Raw genomic sequence first — 20,031 nt, 5'->3', positions numbered from 1 at the left:
GTCATAGTATAGTATGTTGTTCAAAATCATGGAAAAACGTCACAGTATAGCATGTCGTCCAAAATCATGAAAAAAGTCATAGTATAGTATGTCGTCCAAAATCATGAAAAACGTCATAGTATAGCATGTCGTCCAAAATTATGGAAAAACGTCACAGATGAGTATGTCGTTAAAAAAGACCTTGTTGATCTCTCGATCTGTTCTGTACACACAACATCTATTGCACGTCTGTTCGTTCTGGAGGAGGTATCCCCCCTCAGTTGCTCCTTCATTTTTTCCCTGTTAAAGGATTATTTGGGGAGTTATTCCTTACCTGCAGTGAGGGTCAAAAGGACAGAGGGCTGTTGTATGCTGTAAAGCCTCTGAGGCAAACTGTGATTTGTGATATTGGGCTTTATAAATACAACTGAATTGAAGAGACCTTGTTGTCAGCAGTTTGATGTAGGAGCTATTTTCTCTCTGCCTAACTACAACCACTAATCGAATCACTAAGCAGAAAGAAAATAGTTGCTACATTAAACTTCTCACAACAAGGTCTGTGGATTATCTTGAGTAAGGTCATGATTTCTGTAAAGAGACATTGCTGTTGAGTTTTCCAAATGTATTTTTGAGGCGCTTTGAGCACCACAAGCTGAGTGCCATCTAGTTTCATTATACTGGAGAGACGGCAGACATCTCTACAGCAGATATCTCTAGTACTTGGTAACTCACACCAAAACAATCTCGATTGATAAACAGCACCACAGGTAAGAAGAAATATATGTAATTGCGTGAAAAAATGTTAGGAGCAGGGAGGAGGACTTTAAAGAGACTAAAGAGTTTCTTAATCAGAGGAGAAAATGGTGGAAACACAAAGAGGTCGGAGAAACGGTCTCTAAACACAAAATGACAGTGAGTAAATGAAATGCTGCAGATGTGATCGTGCAGGAATAATGTTTGTGGCCGATCTTATTAGGGATATGCACACATTTCCCACCTAACAAAATAACACTATAACGCCAGAAATAAAATGATCAATGATGACATTTGAAAAACTGGAAAAATGCAACAGTGCTGCAGTGATGACTTTGGTCTGTCTCAACCTTCCATCAGCAGAGTGATCACACTAACACTTTCACAGTCAGCAGTTCATTTCATGTCCACTGGGTGTCCACACCTTGTAGGCTCACAAAAGGGTGTGTCTGTGACAACCAATCATATCTGTTGAAAGAAAGCATCACACCTAGCAACAGGGTCAACCACACCTCCTCACTAAGGTAAAAGTCTCAGAGTTGCTCTTAGAGCTTTCCTAAACCACCCCTAAGCTAAGACTCCTTACTGAAAGTTTTTAGTCTAAGTTAGGAGCTGTCTGAGAGTGATGTCAGAATGTTTGTGATTACAGCCCCAGCATGTTAGCATTTAGCTCAAAGCACTGCTGTGATGGAGCACAGTGAGGCAGCTCCATCAGGTGACTCTCAATGCATGCAGGGTCTACATCAGGGGTGGGCAACCTGCGACCTGCACTTGTATGGCGCCTTTCTAGTCATCTAACCACTAAAAGTCACATTCACACACTGTTGGTTGAAGTAACCATACAAGGCGCCACCTGCTACTCAGTTTTTAACACACTCACACACCGATGGAGCAGCCACCTCGAGCAAGTTGGGGTTCAGTATCTTACTCAAGGACACTTAGACATGTAGGCTGGATGAGCCAAGGATCGAAATGCTGATCTTCTGATAGGCAGACGACCTGCTCTACCTTCTGAACCAAGGGTAGAGCTATTGAGCCCCTCTCCAATGGCTCCCTGTGGCTTTGACGAAAACATTAGACTACAGAGAAATGAACTAGGGTTATTTCTGAACATTTCCCTAGGAATTGGGACACCGCTACCCCTTGCAGGAAGGTGCAAATCTAGGGGTAGGGCCAAGGGGTCGGGCTAAGGGACACGCCCTAAGTTTTCATTTATCATCGTAGGCGCACAGTGATTCGGACATTATCCAACTGTAAAAGAATATGTAACCTGCAGGCCTTTAACATTTCATTATCTAAAATATGAGTCGTAGAAATGTCTACAGCCTCACGCCTTATCTCTAAATTTTCATCAACAGCGGTGGCATGTCGTGAGTCTCCTTAGCAAAGGTAGCGTTTTTGGACACAAACTGGCTCCTCTGGTGGTAAAGGTTGCCGACCCCTGGTGTATATAAATGTACAGTATATTTCTAACTGCGAGTTCATGACTAGACTCTGAGACTCTCATCAGCTCACTCAGGTTTCTGTCAGGAAGTGCCTTGATGCATTTAACCAAGTCAGAGTCAATGTTGTGAGAAGGAAGTGAGGACTTGACTTTGGATTAAGTTGTTTTCACGTCTCTTCAGCCAAAGAGATCTCGATCTCTGCGAAACCTCCTGAATAAATAAAGCTAAACTAAGTGAAACAACATCGAGAGACGGTGGTGGCCTTTACAAAATTTAGTTGGTGCCACATTTGGCTCACGCTGACTGTTTTGTTTTTTGGAGGCTATTTTGCTTCACCATTGAGAAAACTTTATTTTTTATCTGTGCTGTGGTGAAACTGAAATGGATGCTTTTCTCTGGGCTTCGGCATGTCAGATATTTGGTTTGGTTTAAGTCTGGTATCTCTCCCACTGATGAATGCAGCTTCTGTCAAAATGTCACAAATGAAATTCAGGGACAATTTTCACCCTCAGTAAATGAGATCTCTCTGGATTATCTGTATGTATCAAGCAGACTCTGCCTGGTCACACCCCCCCGTTACTGTAAATATATATGTAAATATCAGCACATGTGATCCAGGGACAAAGACATCAATGCAACATCGGGGTGAGATGTCAATCAATGCACAGATAGAAAAACATGGCTGTGCATTTGATGAGCAGCATACTCCACAGAGTGAGGTGTGTGTGTGCGTGTTATGCCTCCGCTTCTATGTGTAAATATAAAAGCCATCAGCAGAACACTGCATGTTGCTTTAGACGCATCAAATTGTCTCCGTGCAGATGAAGTGCGAGCCAAATGAAAAATTCAGGACTTTATTTACTGCTGCCTCCACCACATACGAGAGGAATAATAAATAAATCCACAGCAAACGTCTTACGAAGATTTAATGTACATTTATTCTTAACACGTGGAACATATAGTATAAAGATTTCATACTGAATAAATGATATTCATTAAGCCAAAAAAAAGGAAAAAAGAGGAATTTACATCAAGTTTTTAGCTACATCATCTGAAATACAAATATGCAGAATCCGCATCACTGGAAAAAAAAAAATAAACAAAATAAACAAATTTAAAATGGTTTCTTCATCAAGGTCTAGTTTGTCATTTATGAGGGAGCTCAAATGGAACCGCAGACATGATTTTTGTTATATTCTCTACACCCAGACCGGAGACAAACTGAAACTTGAAGTTGTGTTTGTTGGGGGGTGGCGTTGGACAGCAGCTAAACACCCCCGGAGCGCGATACGAGCAGGGTGAGGCGCCTAAGGAAACGGAGAGGGTGGGCGTCAAGTAATCACATGGCGTACTTGATGCAGGGGAAAAACTGTAATCATCAAAGATTAAAAATGGTGAAGAGCAACAGAAGTTGAGAAAGAGAGAGAAGTGTAATGTACAACATCATATATACACTGCAGCTTGGACTGCATCTAGAGTTGAGGACCAGTCCTAAAGAGGTGACTTTTTAATATAAGGGTCAAGTCATACAATCAAGGGACAAAGAGAAGAGGTCGGGGTGTTGTAGGTTCACCATACTTTGGGGGGAAAGCCGTTTTCTCTCTCGACATTAACTAAAACTGTTTTTAAAAACTACAGTTTGCTGCCAAGCCAGCGTATCTCAGTGTGAAACAGTATTATTACAGTATGTTTACAGTTTTTAAGGTGTACAGTACAGAAAAAAGTCCTACAATCTACTGCACAGGCCTCCCATGACAGATGTCTGTTCACAGCCAATAATGTGGTTCCTGTGGGGCTGAGTATATAGCATCCAAAGTTACAGCAATTATACCACACCACAGTCCGTGAGTCTATGTAGCCTCCAAACATGAACCATAATATTGTTTAGTCCATGCCCTCTTCCCCCTGCCGACCCCCCCAGGGAGAAAGCGAGCACATGTATCCCCCAAACTCACTGTAAACGAGACAGCAACTTTGGTTACAGTTTCTTCTTTTTTTTTTCTGGAGATTTTTCTTTTCATTAAAAAACAAGTCCTTTCCGCAGGGCAGCGCACTCTGTCCTATGCCTGGGTCCCAGTCTGCTCTTCTTTGTCAGTATCTTTCCATTTCAGACGTTTAAAATCCACAGCTACTTCATGGTATTCCTTCCTTTAGTGAGAAGCAGGGGTAGAAAGACAGTGGAATCCGAGGTGATTTTGCATAAATAAAAAAAGGACAGTCAGTTTTGCTCTTTTCACTCACACGCAACAGACACACGCACACACAAAAAAAGAGGGGAGGGGGAGGGGGAACGGAAAGAGGCAGAGCCGAAACCTCCCCACGGCTGTCATGACTGGCCAATCAGAAAGAGTACGTCACAGATCACTTGGGACACCAGAGAGTTCATAAGTGGGGACACCGAGATGTCCAGTAGCCGCGACTCGTACAAAGTGAACTCAGAGTGGTTTTCCTCCACCTTAGCCAGGGCGTGCAGGGCCCGGGCCGCCCGCCGCATCATGTCCACACTGGTGGGCTCAAACTGAGGTCCTCCCTGCATTTGTAGCAGGGAGCTCTGGCTCTGCTGGTACTGCGTGGCAGCTAGGCTGTCCTCCAGGAAGCCCAACAGGTTACCCACGCTGCCTTTCTGCACAGCAATAGCCCGCGCTGCTAGGCTGTCACCCTGGGCCAAGTTAGCCAACAGGACGACCGCCATTTCTCGGCAAACGGCCACCTTGCGTTCACCGACCAGACGCACCAGTGAGCCGTACAGCTTCTCCAAGCGGCTGAACGGTGGCGTTGCCAGAATGAGGTCGACGTTGTTGTCCTGGATGCTGAGCTTGCTGAGGGTCTCGAGGACCAGTCTCTGGGGGGAAAGTGAGCCGTGGGGCCCCAGCGTGGGGAAGGGGTCCAGGGCCTCTGCCGAGGGGCAGACTGCCCAGTGGAGCAGGCCATCCAGCAGCGGCAGGCATATACTCTCTGGATAGATAGAAAGGTCCAGCTGGCCTGAGATGTTCGCCAGAGTCACGAGGCAGTTCTCCCTTAACACCTCGAGGCAGTCCCACCACCACTCATCTCTCTCGCAGCTCACGCCTTCATCTTCCTCTTCCTCCTTCTCATAGGTGACGGGCGCCTGTTTGCGTTCAGGGTGCCTGTGGTGGAGCAGCACCAGGCGGCCCAACAGCAGAAGGAGACCTGGGTGTTTTGACATCTCCTGGTCATTCCCAGGAACGAAGGAAAGGCTGCGCACTATGTTGGAAATGCAGATGCAGCGCCGAGCTAGCGAGTCCTGCCAGTCCGACAGAGTGCTGAGCGGCGTTTCGTCCTTGCTGTGAGGCTCGTCCTCCAGGATCTTGATGTTGCGTCGACTCTGGAGTTCAGGGTTGATGCTGAACAGATACTTTCCGTTCTCTTTCTGCTCTTCTGCACCTCCTCGGACCACCTCCTCTGTGACCGACCCTGGGCGGGCGGATAGGACATCATCGATGGTGGCAGTGACTGGTGGACCAATGGGAAGAGGAGGAGGGGTCTTCTCCGCTGGAGATTTTTGAGGTTCAGAGGACTGGGGCTGCTGCTGCCGAGGCTTATCCTCCCCGTTGGACTTGGATTTGTCAGAGTTTTCTGTCACAGTCTCAGTCGCCTGGACCTTCTTGCGGCTCTCAGTGGCTGTTGGCTTGCGTTTCCGCTGCTTGAGGAGGTCCATCCGGCTCTCAAAGTGGGTCTGGATGTGCTCGGTAGTGTCACCACCACCAATGCTCCAGTGTATCAGGCCACTATCAAAGCTCTGCCGCTGCCCAAGCTTGGACGAGTGGTTCACCAGGAAGGGATTCTTCTTCCGCACCACCTTGATTGGGAGTTTATCAAACTTGCTAGCCTGCTTGGGCTTTTCCAAGTGGAGGTTGGGGTCCTGGGAGGACCCTGAGGTAGAGGTATTGGGTTCCTTGATAGAAGACTCCCTTTCCTTCTCCTCTTCCTCATCCTCTGAAGACTTGTGTTTGAGTGAGCTCTCCTCCTCTTGCTTCACCTGGACCAGTGAGGGGGTGTCGGGATTGGCCTTTGTTTCCTCTACCTCCTCCTCCTCTTCCTCTTCTTCGTCCACGTCCATACCCTCTCCCTCAGGCATGGGGATTTCATCGTCAGAGTCCTCAGCAGCGTTAGGGTCTATGAGGGTGCGCTGGCCTGGGTCTCCCACTTCATACTCCTTTAAGATGCCAAAGATCTCGATGAGGCAGCGTCTGAAGTACTCCACCACCAGCTCCAGGAATCCAGGCAGCTGAGAAACCAAAGACGGAAAGTCACCAAAACAATCCTGTAAACACTAACACCATGTGATAATGTACATTTGACACGTGGCTTTGTGTTGCTTACCTGGCATAAGTTAAAAGTAGTAATGCTATTGTCATCATACAGTAAAATGTTAATGGTGTCCAAGGCCCAGGTGCTTTCAGCTAGTAAGCCTGACTTTAGTGACATCATCACTCTCCAAGCCTCAGGGGTGCCTGTAAAGAAAGAACAAAACCTGAATGAGCCAACTTGATCAAGATCAGTTATTACAGCTGTGAACAACAGGAAAGATTTCACTGAATGCATTTATTTAACTCACAATTACTTATGTCACATATTTCAAACATGCAGCTTTTATCGGCTGAACGAGTCAATTTACAATTTACGAAGTAAATGTTTTGTACCAATGTCTTTCATGGTGAGCCGCCTGCGGGGCTTAAGGTGGGGTTGGGAGGCCTCCACAGACCCAGGAGGGAAGGCCACATCTCGCCTGATCATGGGTTGCTGCACAGGGGCCTGGCCGATGTGGGAAGCGGGTACTGGGGGTCCAGCTTTCTGCACCTTGATGCCAGGATGCATGTAGGGGGACTTGCTGGGTGACGTCCTGCTTTCCATGGGCCGGGGCATGGGTGTTGGGCTGGACACCTGAGGAATGTGGTTCTGGGAAGTCTGGTAGGTGGATGGCAGGGGTCTGGTCATGGGAGGTCCAGATCCCCCGGGGCCAAAAGGTGGCTGCCGTTGGTTGACGTGGCCAGGCCACTGACCCTCGTGGTTCATGCGTTGGTCTGACGGTATCATCTCCTCTGAGCGGTTCATGCCGTGGTAGCCAGGCCCCTGGCCTGGTACAGGAGGTCCCTGTCGGTTGGGATAGTTGGGGTAGCCCATCTCATTGCGGCCCTGCCACATCGGGCCCTGGGGGCCGTCAGGACCCGAAGGCATGGGGCTTGCCATCATTTGGGGAGGCATTGGAGACTGGGAGTTGGGGCCTGCAGATGACGGTCCTCGATCCCGGTTGAAGGGGAAGGGGAACTGGTTCTGTGGGCCTGGTGGTCTGCGGTCCCCTCCAGGGTATGCATTATATTGGTTATACATGTCCTGCTGGCCCTGGGGTCCTGTGGACTGGGGTCCTGGCTGCTGCTGACCACTGTAAGGGACGTTGTACATTTCTCCCTCATGGCGCTTGGCTGGAGGACCATACCCTCCATCTACAGGACGCTTGTAGTTCTGGTAGAAGACAACAATCGGCATTATATTAATAATTGAGTGATAAAATAATTATAATTTGCATTAGTTATTCGGATGCCAGCAAAGATAGGTAAGTGTACCTTTAACAGATGTGTACATAAAAAAAGAGGAATCAAGTTAAGATGAATGCCGGACATTATGTTCTTACCGGCTGCTGCTGTGGATACATTCCTGGCTGTTGATTTGGGTATGGGCCACCAGGGGGAGCTCCTTGGCCAGGGTACTGATTGGTATAGGACTCATGCCTGAAAACAATAACAAAAGTTCACACAATTACATTTCATAGTTCTTCTTCACAGTAAAGGCGCAGACAGTTTAAGTATAAAACTCAAATGCTGAAAATCCTCCAGTCTTAATGACGTAATTAACGTAAAAATGATCGCACTGGCAAAATGCCCTCAAACAACCACATTTCCACTTTAATACAGAACGATCTCAGCAGTGAGTGGTACTGACCGTTGCTGCGGTGGAGGGCGGCTGGGCGAGTACATCCCTGTGTCGGCTCCAGAAGGCATCATGTTGGGCTGAGGAGCTCCTGGTCCCATACTGCCGTCAGGGCCCATGCCTGGCTCCTGTCTGTAAACCCAACACTCATCAGCTGACTTGACTGAATATACAAAAGGACACTGGAGTCGTACAAGCCTGATCCCAACCTTGCCAAGCTCTTCGTGAACCTTATATATTCTAAAGATGTATGCAAGTATAACATCATGTCGACCATCAAGAGAATAATGCAGTATGTTTACCTTCTGTCATATCCGTAAGGGTACTGTTGCCTCTGACCCATCTGCATGTTGCCCATAGGCCCTGGTGGGCCTCTGTTATACTGTTCTCCCATCCCACTGTTGGGGCCTGGTTGCATGAACTGCTCTCCAGCTACAAAAAAGAAAACACATTGTTTGTTTCGGCTCTGATAAAACTTAAGCATCTGATTTACTGGTCTGGCTGTCGCTCACCTTTCCTCATGCCACCAAAGGGGTCCTTGTTGGACTCATAGGGACCCATTCGACCTATCATCTCTGGGCCACCCATCCCAGGCTGGTAGCCCTGTGAGTTGGGAGTCACGGCGTTCCTTCTGGAAAACGCTGGGTCTCCGCCATCAGCAAAGGGGTCCTGCAGATTAACGCTACTCCTGTGGGAGGGCAGGAGGCTTGTTATTGAAACATAGAAGTTTTTGCTTCATATACACAGTATTCAAAAGCACTGTTTATTTCTCGTTTTAAAGGTTTTGGTGTCCCGCCATATTTTTCAAGGCATTCAAAACTCCGCTACAGTTTTTTAGGGGACATTCATCTTACCTTAGTTATATAGTCTCTACATTTTATATAGTATTCTGCAGTCATTTTCCAAACCGCAAAACATAATTTCAGCAATAGTTTTAATACATACCCCATTATTACACTCCTCTTTAACAAGCTGCTTTGGTGTGTGCATATCTTAACCTGACCTACAATTACATAATTTTTTACTGTTTGTTGTAGATCATTTTTTATTTCCTGCTGCAATGATCCAATTTCGCCACAGGGATCACTTTCGTTTTATTGTGATGACTCCAGATATTGTCAACATCACAGAAACATGATAGTGCGGCTTTGGACTCGTACCTGACGCCAGGCATCGGAGGCATTTGCGTGTGCGGGGTGGAGGCTGGGGTGGGGGGCTTCAGGTCTCCCCCCTCTGCCATCGAACTACTTGTGGACTGCGGAGTCTGGGGTCCTTGCAGGGATCCAGAACCAGCTGCAAAACAAGGACACACACACTGAGTGCTTGTAAACGACCAAAGTGCTCTGGTTTGAAAAATTCAAAGATTCCAGAGAATTCATCCCCTCCTCCTCTCCTCACTCCAGGAATAAAGGCGAGAGTAGATAGTTGATAGTGAGGCGGGCCGGTCTTGTGGATAGGCTGAGCACTGTTGGGGGCTTTCAGGAACCCACGCTGCTTTTGGCAATCCTAAATCCCATTAAGAAATTCCTGAGCGCTGCACAGAGGAACACAGTTTGTGTCAAGCTGACTGGCTTTTGAGTGCACAGCCAGCGAAAACGTTGAATCTTCCAGCTCATCACAGCATGCCAACCCCACCCCCCCCACCTCCATCTCCATCACCCTCCTCCTCAGCCACTGCCGGGCTGTTGGAGTCACCAGGAAACAATGATCTAAACCTTGACTCTGACAGATTACTGCCTGACCTGTAGAGACAGGAGACAGCGAGTTGTGTTCGTGTGCACGAGAGTGAGTGATTGTTTGTTTGTGTGTGACATAGTGCTCGTTCTTAACTTCAGCTCAGGACTTCTCACTATTAGCACGCCAGTCTGATGACTCACAGGTTCCCATTCATTAAACTGGCACACACACACATACACACACAACACCGGGGTCACTGGCAGGTCACATTTATTCACATTTTCTCACATCACCCTCTCGCCTCTCTAGCTCTCACACATACACACACATTAAGCGGCTCCCCCTCCCCCTCCTCCCTCTGGGCAGGGATTTCCCTGTACTAAAGATGAAGGGAGGAAAGGGGAGGGGGGAGGGGGAGGATCTCGTGAGGATGGAAAAAAATAGCATGGTAGAAACAGAGAGTCAGAGAGAGAGAGGGAGAATCGCATGACTTTTACGCACACACATACACACACATCCAAGCCTCTTCCCCCCATTCATCATTTCTGGCTCAGTACTAATCTCCAGGGAGTGTTGCCTTGCCTCTGTAGCCCTGAGCCAGGCACCAGGCAGCGAGGACACGCCACTGACGGGGCATCGCTATCGCCAAATCACCTCCCGCCCCACGCCGCCGCTCCCCCCACCACCCTCCCCAGCTCTTCCTTCGTACTAACTAGAGGGCTGATGCCAGCTGACAAGCACCCTGATGTCTCCTGTAACAACACCCCGGCGCTGACTCAGTGCCCCGTGTCTGACAGCATGGGTCTCGGCCAGACTGAAGCAGCACGTGGTCGCTCCTGGTGTGGTTGCTCCTGGCAGCTAAAACCGGAGTCCCTCCAAAACAAACAGCTTCCAGGCGACACATCGTCCCGAGACCACCACCCCCCTCCCCCCATCCCCAATTGCACCACCCCCCCCCCCCCTTAACCTCTGACTGACTGCCAGTTTACACACTGACTTTTACCCAACATTCAGAGTTCATTGAAAGAGTTGGCATGCTGGTGGAATCGCTGTTCGCACAAAAAACAACCCGGGGAGTCTGAAAGGACAAGTCTTTCGTCATGTCCTGTGCAAATGCCAGGGAGTATTCCCCCGAGAGACGTGTGTGTAGAACTGTCCAGAGGATGCGTCGGACTTCCGTGACTTACAGCTACGCCGCCGTCATTTACAACTCCTCAGATATACAGCAAAATAGCAGTGATTTATGGAGGATGGCAGCCCTGTACAGAGGATGACAAACGATCTGCGATTGGCTTTTAACGCTGCAATTAATAGGATACAATAAAATACACTAGTTTATAGGGCAGATGATGTGAGGCAAATAGAGCAAGGAGGATGTGATGAACTGCACTGAAACCACACTGCAACCAAGGAAGACACGGAAAAATGAAATAAGCTTTCATTCATTCGAGTGTGATTTAACTCCGAGGGGGAAACAAATGGTGATGAGGTGTGGGAGGATGCCGCTGCTCACCTGGGCTGGGAGGCTGGATCTTCGGCTGGTTCTTTTTGGTGTCCGTGTTAAAGAAGTCCGGGGGCGGGTCTTCGCCGCGCTCGATCTTGCACTCGAAGGCGTACAAACACTGGATGTACTGTTTCTTGAGCGAACTGGCTGCGCTGCTCGACGTGCCCACATTCAGGTTGGTGGCCAGCTCCCTCCACTTCTTGTTCTTGTTCACCTGGTGGGCGATAGAGGAAGGAGTAGGCTCAGAAAGCTGCACACAACAGCCTTACAGGAATTACAATGCTGTCTGTTTTTAAATCTGTGATATTCACATCACTTTTGTTTGGAATCCAGGCATACCTGGGTAAGGCCGCCGATCTCTTTGACAGACACGTAGAGTCTGAAGAGATCGAGAGGCTTGCGTCCCACTGCGGGCAGGTTGTTCATGCCCATGGCCTTCTCCTCAGCGAAGGCCAGGTATCGATCCACCCACATCTTCCTCTCTGGCTCTGGGCCGAGCTCGTACAGACGAGTGATCTTCTCGTTAGTGATGGTGGAAGAGCTCGACTTCTGCAGCACAGATGATGAGAGGAAATCATGAGATTGGACAAAGACTCGATTGAGCAACAAGAATTTCATCATGTGGATTTAGAACTTGTACCTTTTTGGATTCGGGCTTGGGAGTCCCCTCCACTTTGTTGTTCATCTTCGGGGCGGGGTTCATTTTCTCCATGCCAAACTCTGAACTAGGAGCCATTCCTGAGTGTTGAGAGGTGAAAGGAGGACAGTGAAAAACAAAAATTTACCAGCCTATAACAGCCTTCTAAGGACACACAGTAGTACCACCACTAGATCAGGGATTCAATGTTGTGTTTACTCACCAGGAGTGTTGTTGGCCATATTTGCTCCCATTGGATATGGCCCTGGCCCTCCCTGGTTCATCATACCGTGCATGCTGTTCATGCCAGGGCCGTATGGAGAGCCTGTTCCCATCATCCCCTGGGACATGTTAGGGTAGCCAGGTGGCCTAAAGTAGAGAGTGCTTGTTTAGAAGGAACACTAGCTGACACAAAGAAACTCCTAGAAATAAATATGCAAGAGTCTGTCGTCCTTCATGCCTTTCTCTTTGATGCTGTGACAAATCTATGCCTTTTTCTTATCTAGTGTTCGCTGTGTTTAGCTTATTCTGTAGGAAACATCAATTTACGTCACATGACTCCAGCAACTGCCAAGCCCGCGAGTGTCTCTCTGTAGGCTGAGCTGGCATCTTGGCTGGGGAGAGATGTGATTCACTGATCTCAGAGACCATCTCCTGCTCTCGCGCTCTCTCCACTTTTTCCTTTTTCTCTCATAGATAACTGTTTGGTCTACTGCCATCTACTCTGTGGCACACTCAGGCACCAAAACACACAGCAGACCGGCTTGCACGTGGGAAGGACCAATCATTTTTCATGGCCACACAACCGGCACATACGAGCAAGGACACACATACGAAGACACACACATTCAGCTCAAAGAGAAAAAAAAAAACTCCTTCAGGATCTTTAGAGAGTCTTAATACAAAGCTTCCTACTGACCCTCGACAGCTAACTGCTACCTCATATCTCACCTAGACACATATACAGCCAGTAGCTGTGAGCACCCACCTGTTGTGTATGGAGTTTGTGGGTCCATGATGCATGGTGGGGCCACCGTCCTTCCTGTTCATGCCCGGAGGGGGACACATCCCAGACGCCACCTGCGGAGGCATGCCCGCCATGTTTGAGGCCATCCCGGGACCAAAGGGCCGAGCACCCATCTGCCCTGGGCCTATTCTGCCAGGCGGGATGCTCCCATACGGAGCCCCGCTGCCCTGACCGGGCATGGGGTTCATGGAGCCGCTCATGCCGGGACCAGTGGGGTAGTTGGCATTGGGCATCCCTGTGTAGCCAGGCTGCCTGGGGTAACCTGGAACAATCACAGAGACAGAAATGTAGACTGGTACCTACAGTCATCTGATGTTGGTTTGAGGTTTTCATGGCATCCTGCTGTGTTTTGAAACTGTATTTTAGTCTGAAACAGAGAAGTAAGGACTTCTACTCATCTCTCCCTGATGAGATAAAGAGTTTCGGCAGTCCAGCTCTAAATTTACCTCGGTGCTGCCTGTTCTGACAAGCAGCCTGATGAAGCGGGCTTTATCTGGCCTTCACTGATATGACTCATAGCAGAACTTCTTCAAAGCCCACAGAAACCATCTGAGACTTCAAAGTGAAGTGATATAATTTCATAAATATATGAAGTGAGAGGAAACTTCAAAGCCTTTTTTTAAAATCTGGGCTATCTACGAAACTCTGATGGTCTCAAGACGACAACTGTAAACTCATTCATAATATTTTTAGGATTTGAAAAAAAGAGGCCTGCTTGATATGACGGAGCCGACTGCACCATTCAACACTGCACACTATTCTGTCAACCATTGAAGTGGGCCTTTTAAAGCAGCACCACCTACACATCTTCCCTGGAGCCTTACCTTGTGGACCGTACTGGCCCCCCTGAGGCCCGTAGTTTCCCATGGAGTTGTTCTGGGGATATGGTCCCATCCCAGCATGCATCTGGCCTCCTGAAGACTGGCGTGGAGATAAGGCGGAGCCAGGTTGTCCAGGGGACCCGTAAGGAGGCATCTGAGGGTTGCGCATGTACACTGGAGAGGATTGGTAGAGATTAGATACACAAAAAACTGCGTAACACATCATGTCCCTGTGTGAAGAACTCTTTACTTCCTCACAAACACACAAAGGTACAGCGTGTCTGTCTGCTGCTACCCTCATTTGACCTGGCAAGTAGAATACAAGCACATTCTTATTTAAAGATGGAGCCTGGGGGAGTGTTTACAGGAGGACAGAATGCTTACAAATGCAAACAATCACACCATACAAGCTGCTGAGGACGTGGCACACATTCTTGCCCTGATGGCCACTGAGGAAAGGTTAGGTGCTTTATTAAAAGACACTTCATGAGTGATTTGAAGCTATTCATGCTCATAAACATCTCGAACCAACACTCACCCCTGTCCTGGCCCATGGCTGTCTGGTTCATGGAAGAGTGCATGATGTTTTCTGACTGGACGCTGGGCGGCCGGGGAGGCATCTGATTACCTGCAGGACAGCGACAACACAAATGCTCAGCAACTCAAAAAAGACATCAGAAATTCAATTGTCTTTGTTTTCTCCTGTCTTTGCCTTAAACTTCAAAATATTGGCCATGAAATGACCGAAAGCCAATCAAATGAAATGAAAATCAAAACAAAGAAATACTATGACAGTGTCCTGTTGGCTGCCTGTTAAATTGCTCTCCACAATGAGTTGTTGGTGGCATCGTAACTTCTGTTTCCCTGCCGTCTGGATGGTTTACTAGCATCATGTTAGGAGAAAATGTTCCCATCTGGCAAGTCACTTCATGAATTACAAATGTGATCCATCGTATTTGTGAGTGAGCAAGTGGTGAATTAAAACTCTAAATCTGTCTGCTGTTCGTTTACTGGATGTTTCGCACAGCATCCAACTCCATATATGAAAAATGGATTTTTCCTGTTTTTTAAGCAGATTTGATAAATAATCTGTAAATAATCTGCATTTGTTCTTTACCGGTAATTCTGGTCTCTTCACGTTCATTTTTTCAGTTTTATTTCATCTCAGCACAATAAATGTTTTCAATATAATATATTTTTGTGTTTGAAAAGTCACCCTGGTTCTGCATGAATATAACTGTCCTTGCTCCATGTTATTTATACAGCAGAAATACATTTCAAAGGATCAATTCAATGCTACTTCAATGCAGCACAATGAAATATTGTGCTTATGATACAACTGTGAAATCCTTTAAGACATGCAGCAAAGACATTTGTCAAACATGAGCAAAAACCACATTCAAAAATGTGACTATTTCAAACACCAGCCAGTGCTCATAGTATCACGTCTTTACCTGGCACAGCAGCAGGGGACAGAGGGCCAGTGCGGGAGGGGGTGACGCTGGCGGGGGAACCCACAGGTGATGGCGAAGGCCCACGTATACCTGGCAGGTGGGGCGAAGTGTGCGGAGAGAAGGGCGACTGGGCGGGATTGCTTTGCTCGCCCTGACTGCTGGATACCCCTGAGGTGCTGACGCCCGGGCTCAGGGCCCCCTCTGTACCAGTGGGCAGGTCGTCGATGGAGCCCGACAGATCCTGGAACAAGAGGAGCAACATGGGTTAATGTTTGTTTTTAACAGGAACATGATGTCAGCAGCGTTTTCAAAAGTCCCTGTTTCTGGCTGTTAGCACTAAAACGCAACCCTGGAGTTTCCAAATTAAAACGGCGTCAGCTGCATTTCTAAAAGTCTCCATTTTAGGGGTATGCAAATACAGGAGTGGTGTGGATGCTAGGCATTAACATAAGTTATAAACAAAAATGTTTCAGTGTGGATGTAGCCTTAGTTCAAGTTGTGAATAAACAACATATTGGACATTATAACATTCTGATAACTTTAAAGACTAAGCTAGCAGCTTTGAATATTACCATGAAATATGGCTAGGATTAGCTGAAGCCAAATACTGTCCTGTTTTTGTTTAATGGCTTATGTGTTTTTTTAACATCTAATTCATTGACTTCAAATCAGCTTATTCTTAACTATTGTTAATTTTATGCACCATTTCATTTCATTGTATTGGGATGGGATGAATGGTATTGGTTTCTAAGAATAAACGTTTCCAAGGCAAAAACTCTCAAAAGACGACTCAGTCCTCTGTGGCTGTGAGGAAGCTGCGATTATGATGGAGTAAGAGGGAAATTAAGTGGAAAAAGCGATACAGGATATCAGAGGCGTGTGTGTCAGTGTGTGTAAGCAGGGATGTAAATAAAGCCCAGTTTGGCTCAGACTCTAAAGCAGGAGAAGAAAGCTGATGCATTTGGGAAATGTGAATCATATTCAACTTTCGTTCCCTGCACATACTTGAATGAGGAGGGCGAGAGCATTTTATTTGAGCGTCATGTCAACGTCAAGTGAAGTCAAATCAAGTGAGTGGAAATCCAAATGGTCACTGTTGCATTACAGCAATCTTTGCCTCCACTGGGGTGTGTCTGTTATTCTCACATACAAGGCTGCCAGCCCTGTTACGGTGCGAACACACTCAGGTACAACGACTTCTTTTCCCACCTTTATAAAAATACTCCACATCACTCCTATAATGCTGATAATGATCCATCTTGGCGAGGAGAACTCTGTTTGTGTGGCTTGCAAGGAGAAAATGGGGGGAAAAATGTTTGAAGCAAGTCATCTCGGGAGGCAGTTGAAATAATTGGTGCTGGGCACGGGCTCTGGTGCCATGTGGTGTTGTTATTGAGCCTCGCTGGCTGTGACACAAAGACAGCCAGGCAGGAAAGAAGGTAGGAAGGCAGCCGGCGATGATTATGTTTGTGGGAAGGTGAATGTTTACACACTGGCCACTCACGTGGAGCCCATGTGCTCGCTCAGAAATGCAAGCTCATCTGCCAGTCACATCGGAGGAGGGAAAAAATGGGAGGGAGGAGGAGGGAAAAAAAAAGCACTCATTGGAAGGTGGCCAACTATTCCCATAGAAATCTCACACTCGCAGGCTGGCTGCAGCCCCGAAGCCGGCGGTTTTGCACTTGAAACAGCGCCCGTTGCTATTTTTGGGACGTGACCTGATGGAGGAACCCCAGAGGGAGTGACAGGAGGAGAACGCTGATTCAGAATCCACCCCCCACTCCAACCCACCCCCACCCTGTTCCCTCTGCCCGCCCTCCATCTCTTCCTCTCTCTCTCTCTTACTTCGGTGACTGCACAAACCCAGGCCTTTATGACCTGCACAGGAGATGTGGCAGCTACAAAACCACGTGAAACTCAGCATGAGAGCTTTATTTACGAGAATCACACGCTGAAGCGTTTCACTGGCTGATACCCAATTAATGGTCATAAGTGAAAAAACAGGTCAGAATGAGGCAGCGCCGTGCTATGTGAACGACAGGGAGCAGCGAGATCTTAATGCTCTGGAGTAAGAAGCAGAGATCAAACAGCATGACATTCCTTGCTTAAACAACCATGGCGGGATCCTTTTTCCAGCAGCCAGCATCGTCAGATGACCTACATCCCCCCCTCTTCCCAACTAGCACCACCCCACCTCCACTCAGACATCACAAGACCGGTCATCTGACAGAGGACTCTGTCTGAAGGCCCTGGGCTGGCCGCCACGATGACCACCTCAGCAGCTGCCGTACTGAAAGCTTAAGAGATCACTGCTCAGAGTTGTGTCTCCGTGACAACCCCCCCCCACCCCCACCAACCCCTCCCTGACCCAGACCACAAGACAAACAGGTCAGGGGTCAGGTCCTGGGGTTATGCCCAGGAGTTGCACCTCAGCAAGAGGTCATTGTGGACGGCTGCACAAGACATACACACTTCAGTCACGACACAGAAAGCGAGACCAAGAAAGACGCTTCCTTTTACAGGTGGAATTCGGTGTACTTGGAGGCATTGGAGCAGAATTAGGATCAGGTGAGTAAAAATCTGCCAGAAATTAGCAAAACTGGAGAAAAACCAGTCCTTGCTGCCACTTTTTTACCTCATATAGTGAAGACCATGACTGGGCATTGAACACTCTTGGCACCGAGGTCAACTGTCTAGTATCAAAGGCTGTCAAGTGGCACTGGCATTCAGTACTCAACAAATTTGTAACCCTGTTTCCTGTTCTAGGATGAGACAGTCATTTTACCAATTCTTGACTGTATTGATTTTTATTTAGGAGAACCAGGTTTCTCAGTTTTAATCAACACAACTGTCGACATCAGCAGGGTAGAGTCTTTCGAAAAGGATTTGGATCAGAGAAGCAGTTTCAGAGCTGGACTCAAGATTCAGAATCAACTGACAGTATAATAAAGTGCCTGATCATATAAATAACTTAAGTATTAAAGGTCCAGCATGTAGGATTTGGGGGGATATATTTGCAGAAATGGAATGTAAAATAATAATCATATTTTCTTCAGTGTATGATCACCTGAAAATAAGAATGGTTGTGTTTTTGTTACCTTAGAATGAGCCTATGAATCTACATCTATCATCTATGGAGTTTGCCATTTTGTTTCTACAGTGGCCCAGGACAGACAAACCAAACACTGGCTCCAGATCAGGCCTTTCGTATATTCTCGGCAGCCACTGTGGTTAGCAGTCCTTTAGAAAAGAGCTTAACAGTGTCGGGAAACACAGAGTTTTAACATAAAACTGCTTTATTTTGCGTTTTTACCTTTTTAAACCACCCGGCCTGTTTGTTTTGGAGAGGAAGACGATTGCGGATAAATCCTCTCCCAGTATAATCCTCCTATAATAATGAACACTAATGAAAACCTGACCGCAAGTCCACATTTGGCACACGGGAGAAGTATCAGCTGGTTGCAACCTGCAATCCTCACCACTAGATGTCACTCAATCCTTCACACTGTTCCTTTAAGTTTTCTGACATTTGAAAAGTCTGGCTTATTTAGTTTAATGGGAAAAGGGGGGGGGTTATAGTAAAAGCATGTTTATATTTGTCAAATTAATATATGTGAGGGAGTAAGGTTTTGAAAAATATTCCTGACTTGGGTTTCTTTTGACAAAATCCCTTCAACTTGTTTTACCCTGATGCATAATTACAAAAAGAGAAAAGAAATGCAAATCTACAGAAACGTTCACATGTACACCTGCCACACGATGCAGATTCGAGGCCGAGCTCTTTACCCTTCTGTAAATATCTGACAACTGACAGCTCTGATCCCTCAGCCTGGACAGGCAGAAGCATCGCACACACACATACATTCAAACACACAAGCTCCTACCTACTCCCACTCTGCAGTCATTGATTTTTCCCGGCTCAATACTGCACAGCACCAGCCTGTTCTGCTGACTGCACAAGCCGGACAGCGAGAGGAGAGGAGAGGAAGCAGGAGGGGAGGGGGGGGGAGGGAAGGGGAGCTTGGTGATACTGATGCTGTGTGGCTCTGCTATTCAACACGCTCATTATTAGAAGGCAAATGATGAAGAGGACATGGATCAGGCATGAGGAGGAGCTGAGGGACGGTGGGGTGTCTAAGTTGGAGTGTGATGGTTTATGAGCTGGGAGGAAGGTTACAGCAGTTATCATCTGAGACAATTATAACAGTTGATTATATGAGAATAAAGGAGAACACAGAATTTATATACAAGCATGAAAAAGGGGAAGATATGTGAGCTATGTCGGGGAGAGAAGGAGAGAGCTGCAGTTCTTTCTGTGGAGCTTCAAGCTCCTCTCTATGGCAGCCATTTTGTGTTTTTCCCAGCACTGCCTAACATGGAACTTCAGAGCTGAGAACTGCAGAACAGTCTTCCTAATGTTTGAGGGTTTAAAGGAGGCAAAAAGACAGATTTACACAAAGTGTGGTGTTGAAAATTTAACACAAAAATCCTAAAAAAAAATCTTTCCAATGCAATTATTGCTTGTGAATGTGGAAAATGGCAGAAAGTCTTCACTATTGCCATTATTCCCATATTCTCCACCGCTCCTCTGAGTGTGCCTGTGCTGTCTCTGAGTCATCTGCTCTGCTCTCCTCTCCTCTCCGCCGTCCTAATGTATTCCATTTGCAGATTACTTCACTGAATCAATCAAGCCCAACCAGAGCCATTAGTCTGCCAAGCCAGCCGATTTCTTTCTTTTTTTTCTTTTTTTTTTGTAGGTTATGAGGAACAGAAAGTGGGAGAAGA

At 47.2% G+C, this 20,031-nt stretch overlaps 1 protein-coding gene across 1 annotated transcript in view; it reads right to left on the bottom strand.

Annotated features, from left to right (window-relative positions):
- Positions 1 to 3,097: 3,097 nt before the first annotated feature.
- Positions 3,098 to 20,031, bottom strand: part of arid1ab (AT rich interactive domain 1Ab (SWI-like)) — a 57,530-nt gene continuing 40,596 nt past the window's right edge. Inside the window, exons 5-20 of the mRNA XM_050034602.1 lie at positions 15,247 to 15,487; positions 14,331 to 14,420; positions 13,796 to 13,966; positions 12,933 to 13,233; positions 12,168 to 12,313; positions 11,948 to 12,045; positions 11,647 to 11,856; positions 11,317 to 11,521; positions 9,287 to 9,419; positions 8,639 to 8,814; positions 8,429 to 8,558; positions 8,139 to 8,258; positions 7,831 to 7,927; positions 6,842 to 7,661; positions 6,522 to 6,652; positions 3,098 to 6,426 (exon numbers count right to left, since the gene is read on the bottom strand). Of these exons, the coding sequence (XP_049890559.1) occupies positions 4,504 to 6,426; positions 6,522 to 6,652; positions 6,842 to 7,661; positions 7,831 to 7,927; positions 8,139 to 8,258; positions 8,429 to 8,558; positions 8,639 to 8,814; positions 9,287 to 9,419; positions 11,317 to 11,521; positions 11,647 to 11,856; positions 11,948 to 12,045; positions 12,168 to 12,313; positions 12,933 to 13,233; positions 13,796 to 13,966; positions 14,331 to 14,420; positions 15,247 to 15,487 (4,992 nt within the window). The 3' untranslated portion in view covers positions 3,098 to 4,503. The remainder of the gene's footprint in view (positions 6,427 to 6,521; positions 6,653 to 6,841; positions 7,662 to 7,830; positions 7,928 to 8,138; positions 8,259 to 8,428; positions 8,559 to 8,638; positions 8,815 to 9,286; positions 9,420 to 11,316; positions 11,522 to 11,646; positions 11,857 to 11,947; positions 12,046 to 12,167; positions 12,314 to 12,932; positions 13,234 to 13,795; positions 13,967 to 14,330; positions 14,421 to 15,246; positions 15,488 to 20,031) is intronic.

This window comes from Epinephelus moara, chromosome 22 (assembly GCF_006386435.1).
Source record: "Epinephelus moara isolate mb chromosome 22, YSFRI_EMoa_1.0, whole genome shotgun sequence".
Lineage (NCBI taxonomy): Eukaryota > Metazoa > Chordata > Actinopteri > Perciformes > Serranidae > Epinephelus > Epinephelus moara.
This window is presented reverse-complemented; position numbering and strand designations above follow the sequence as displayed.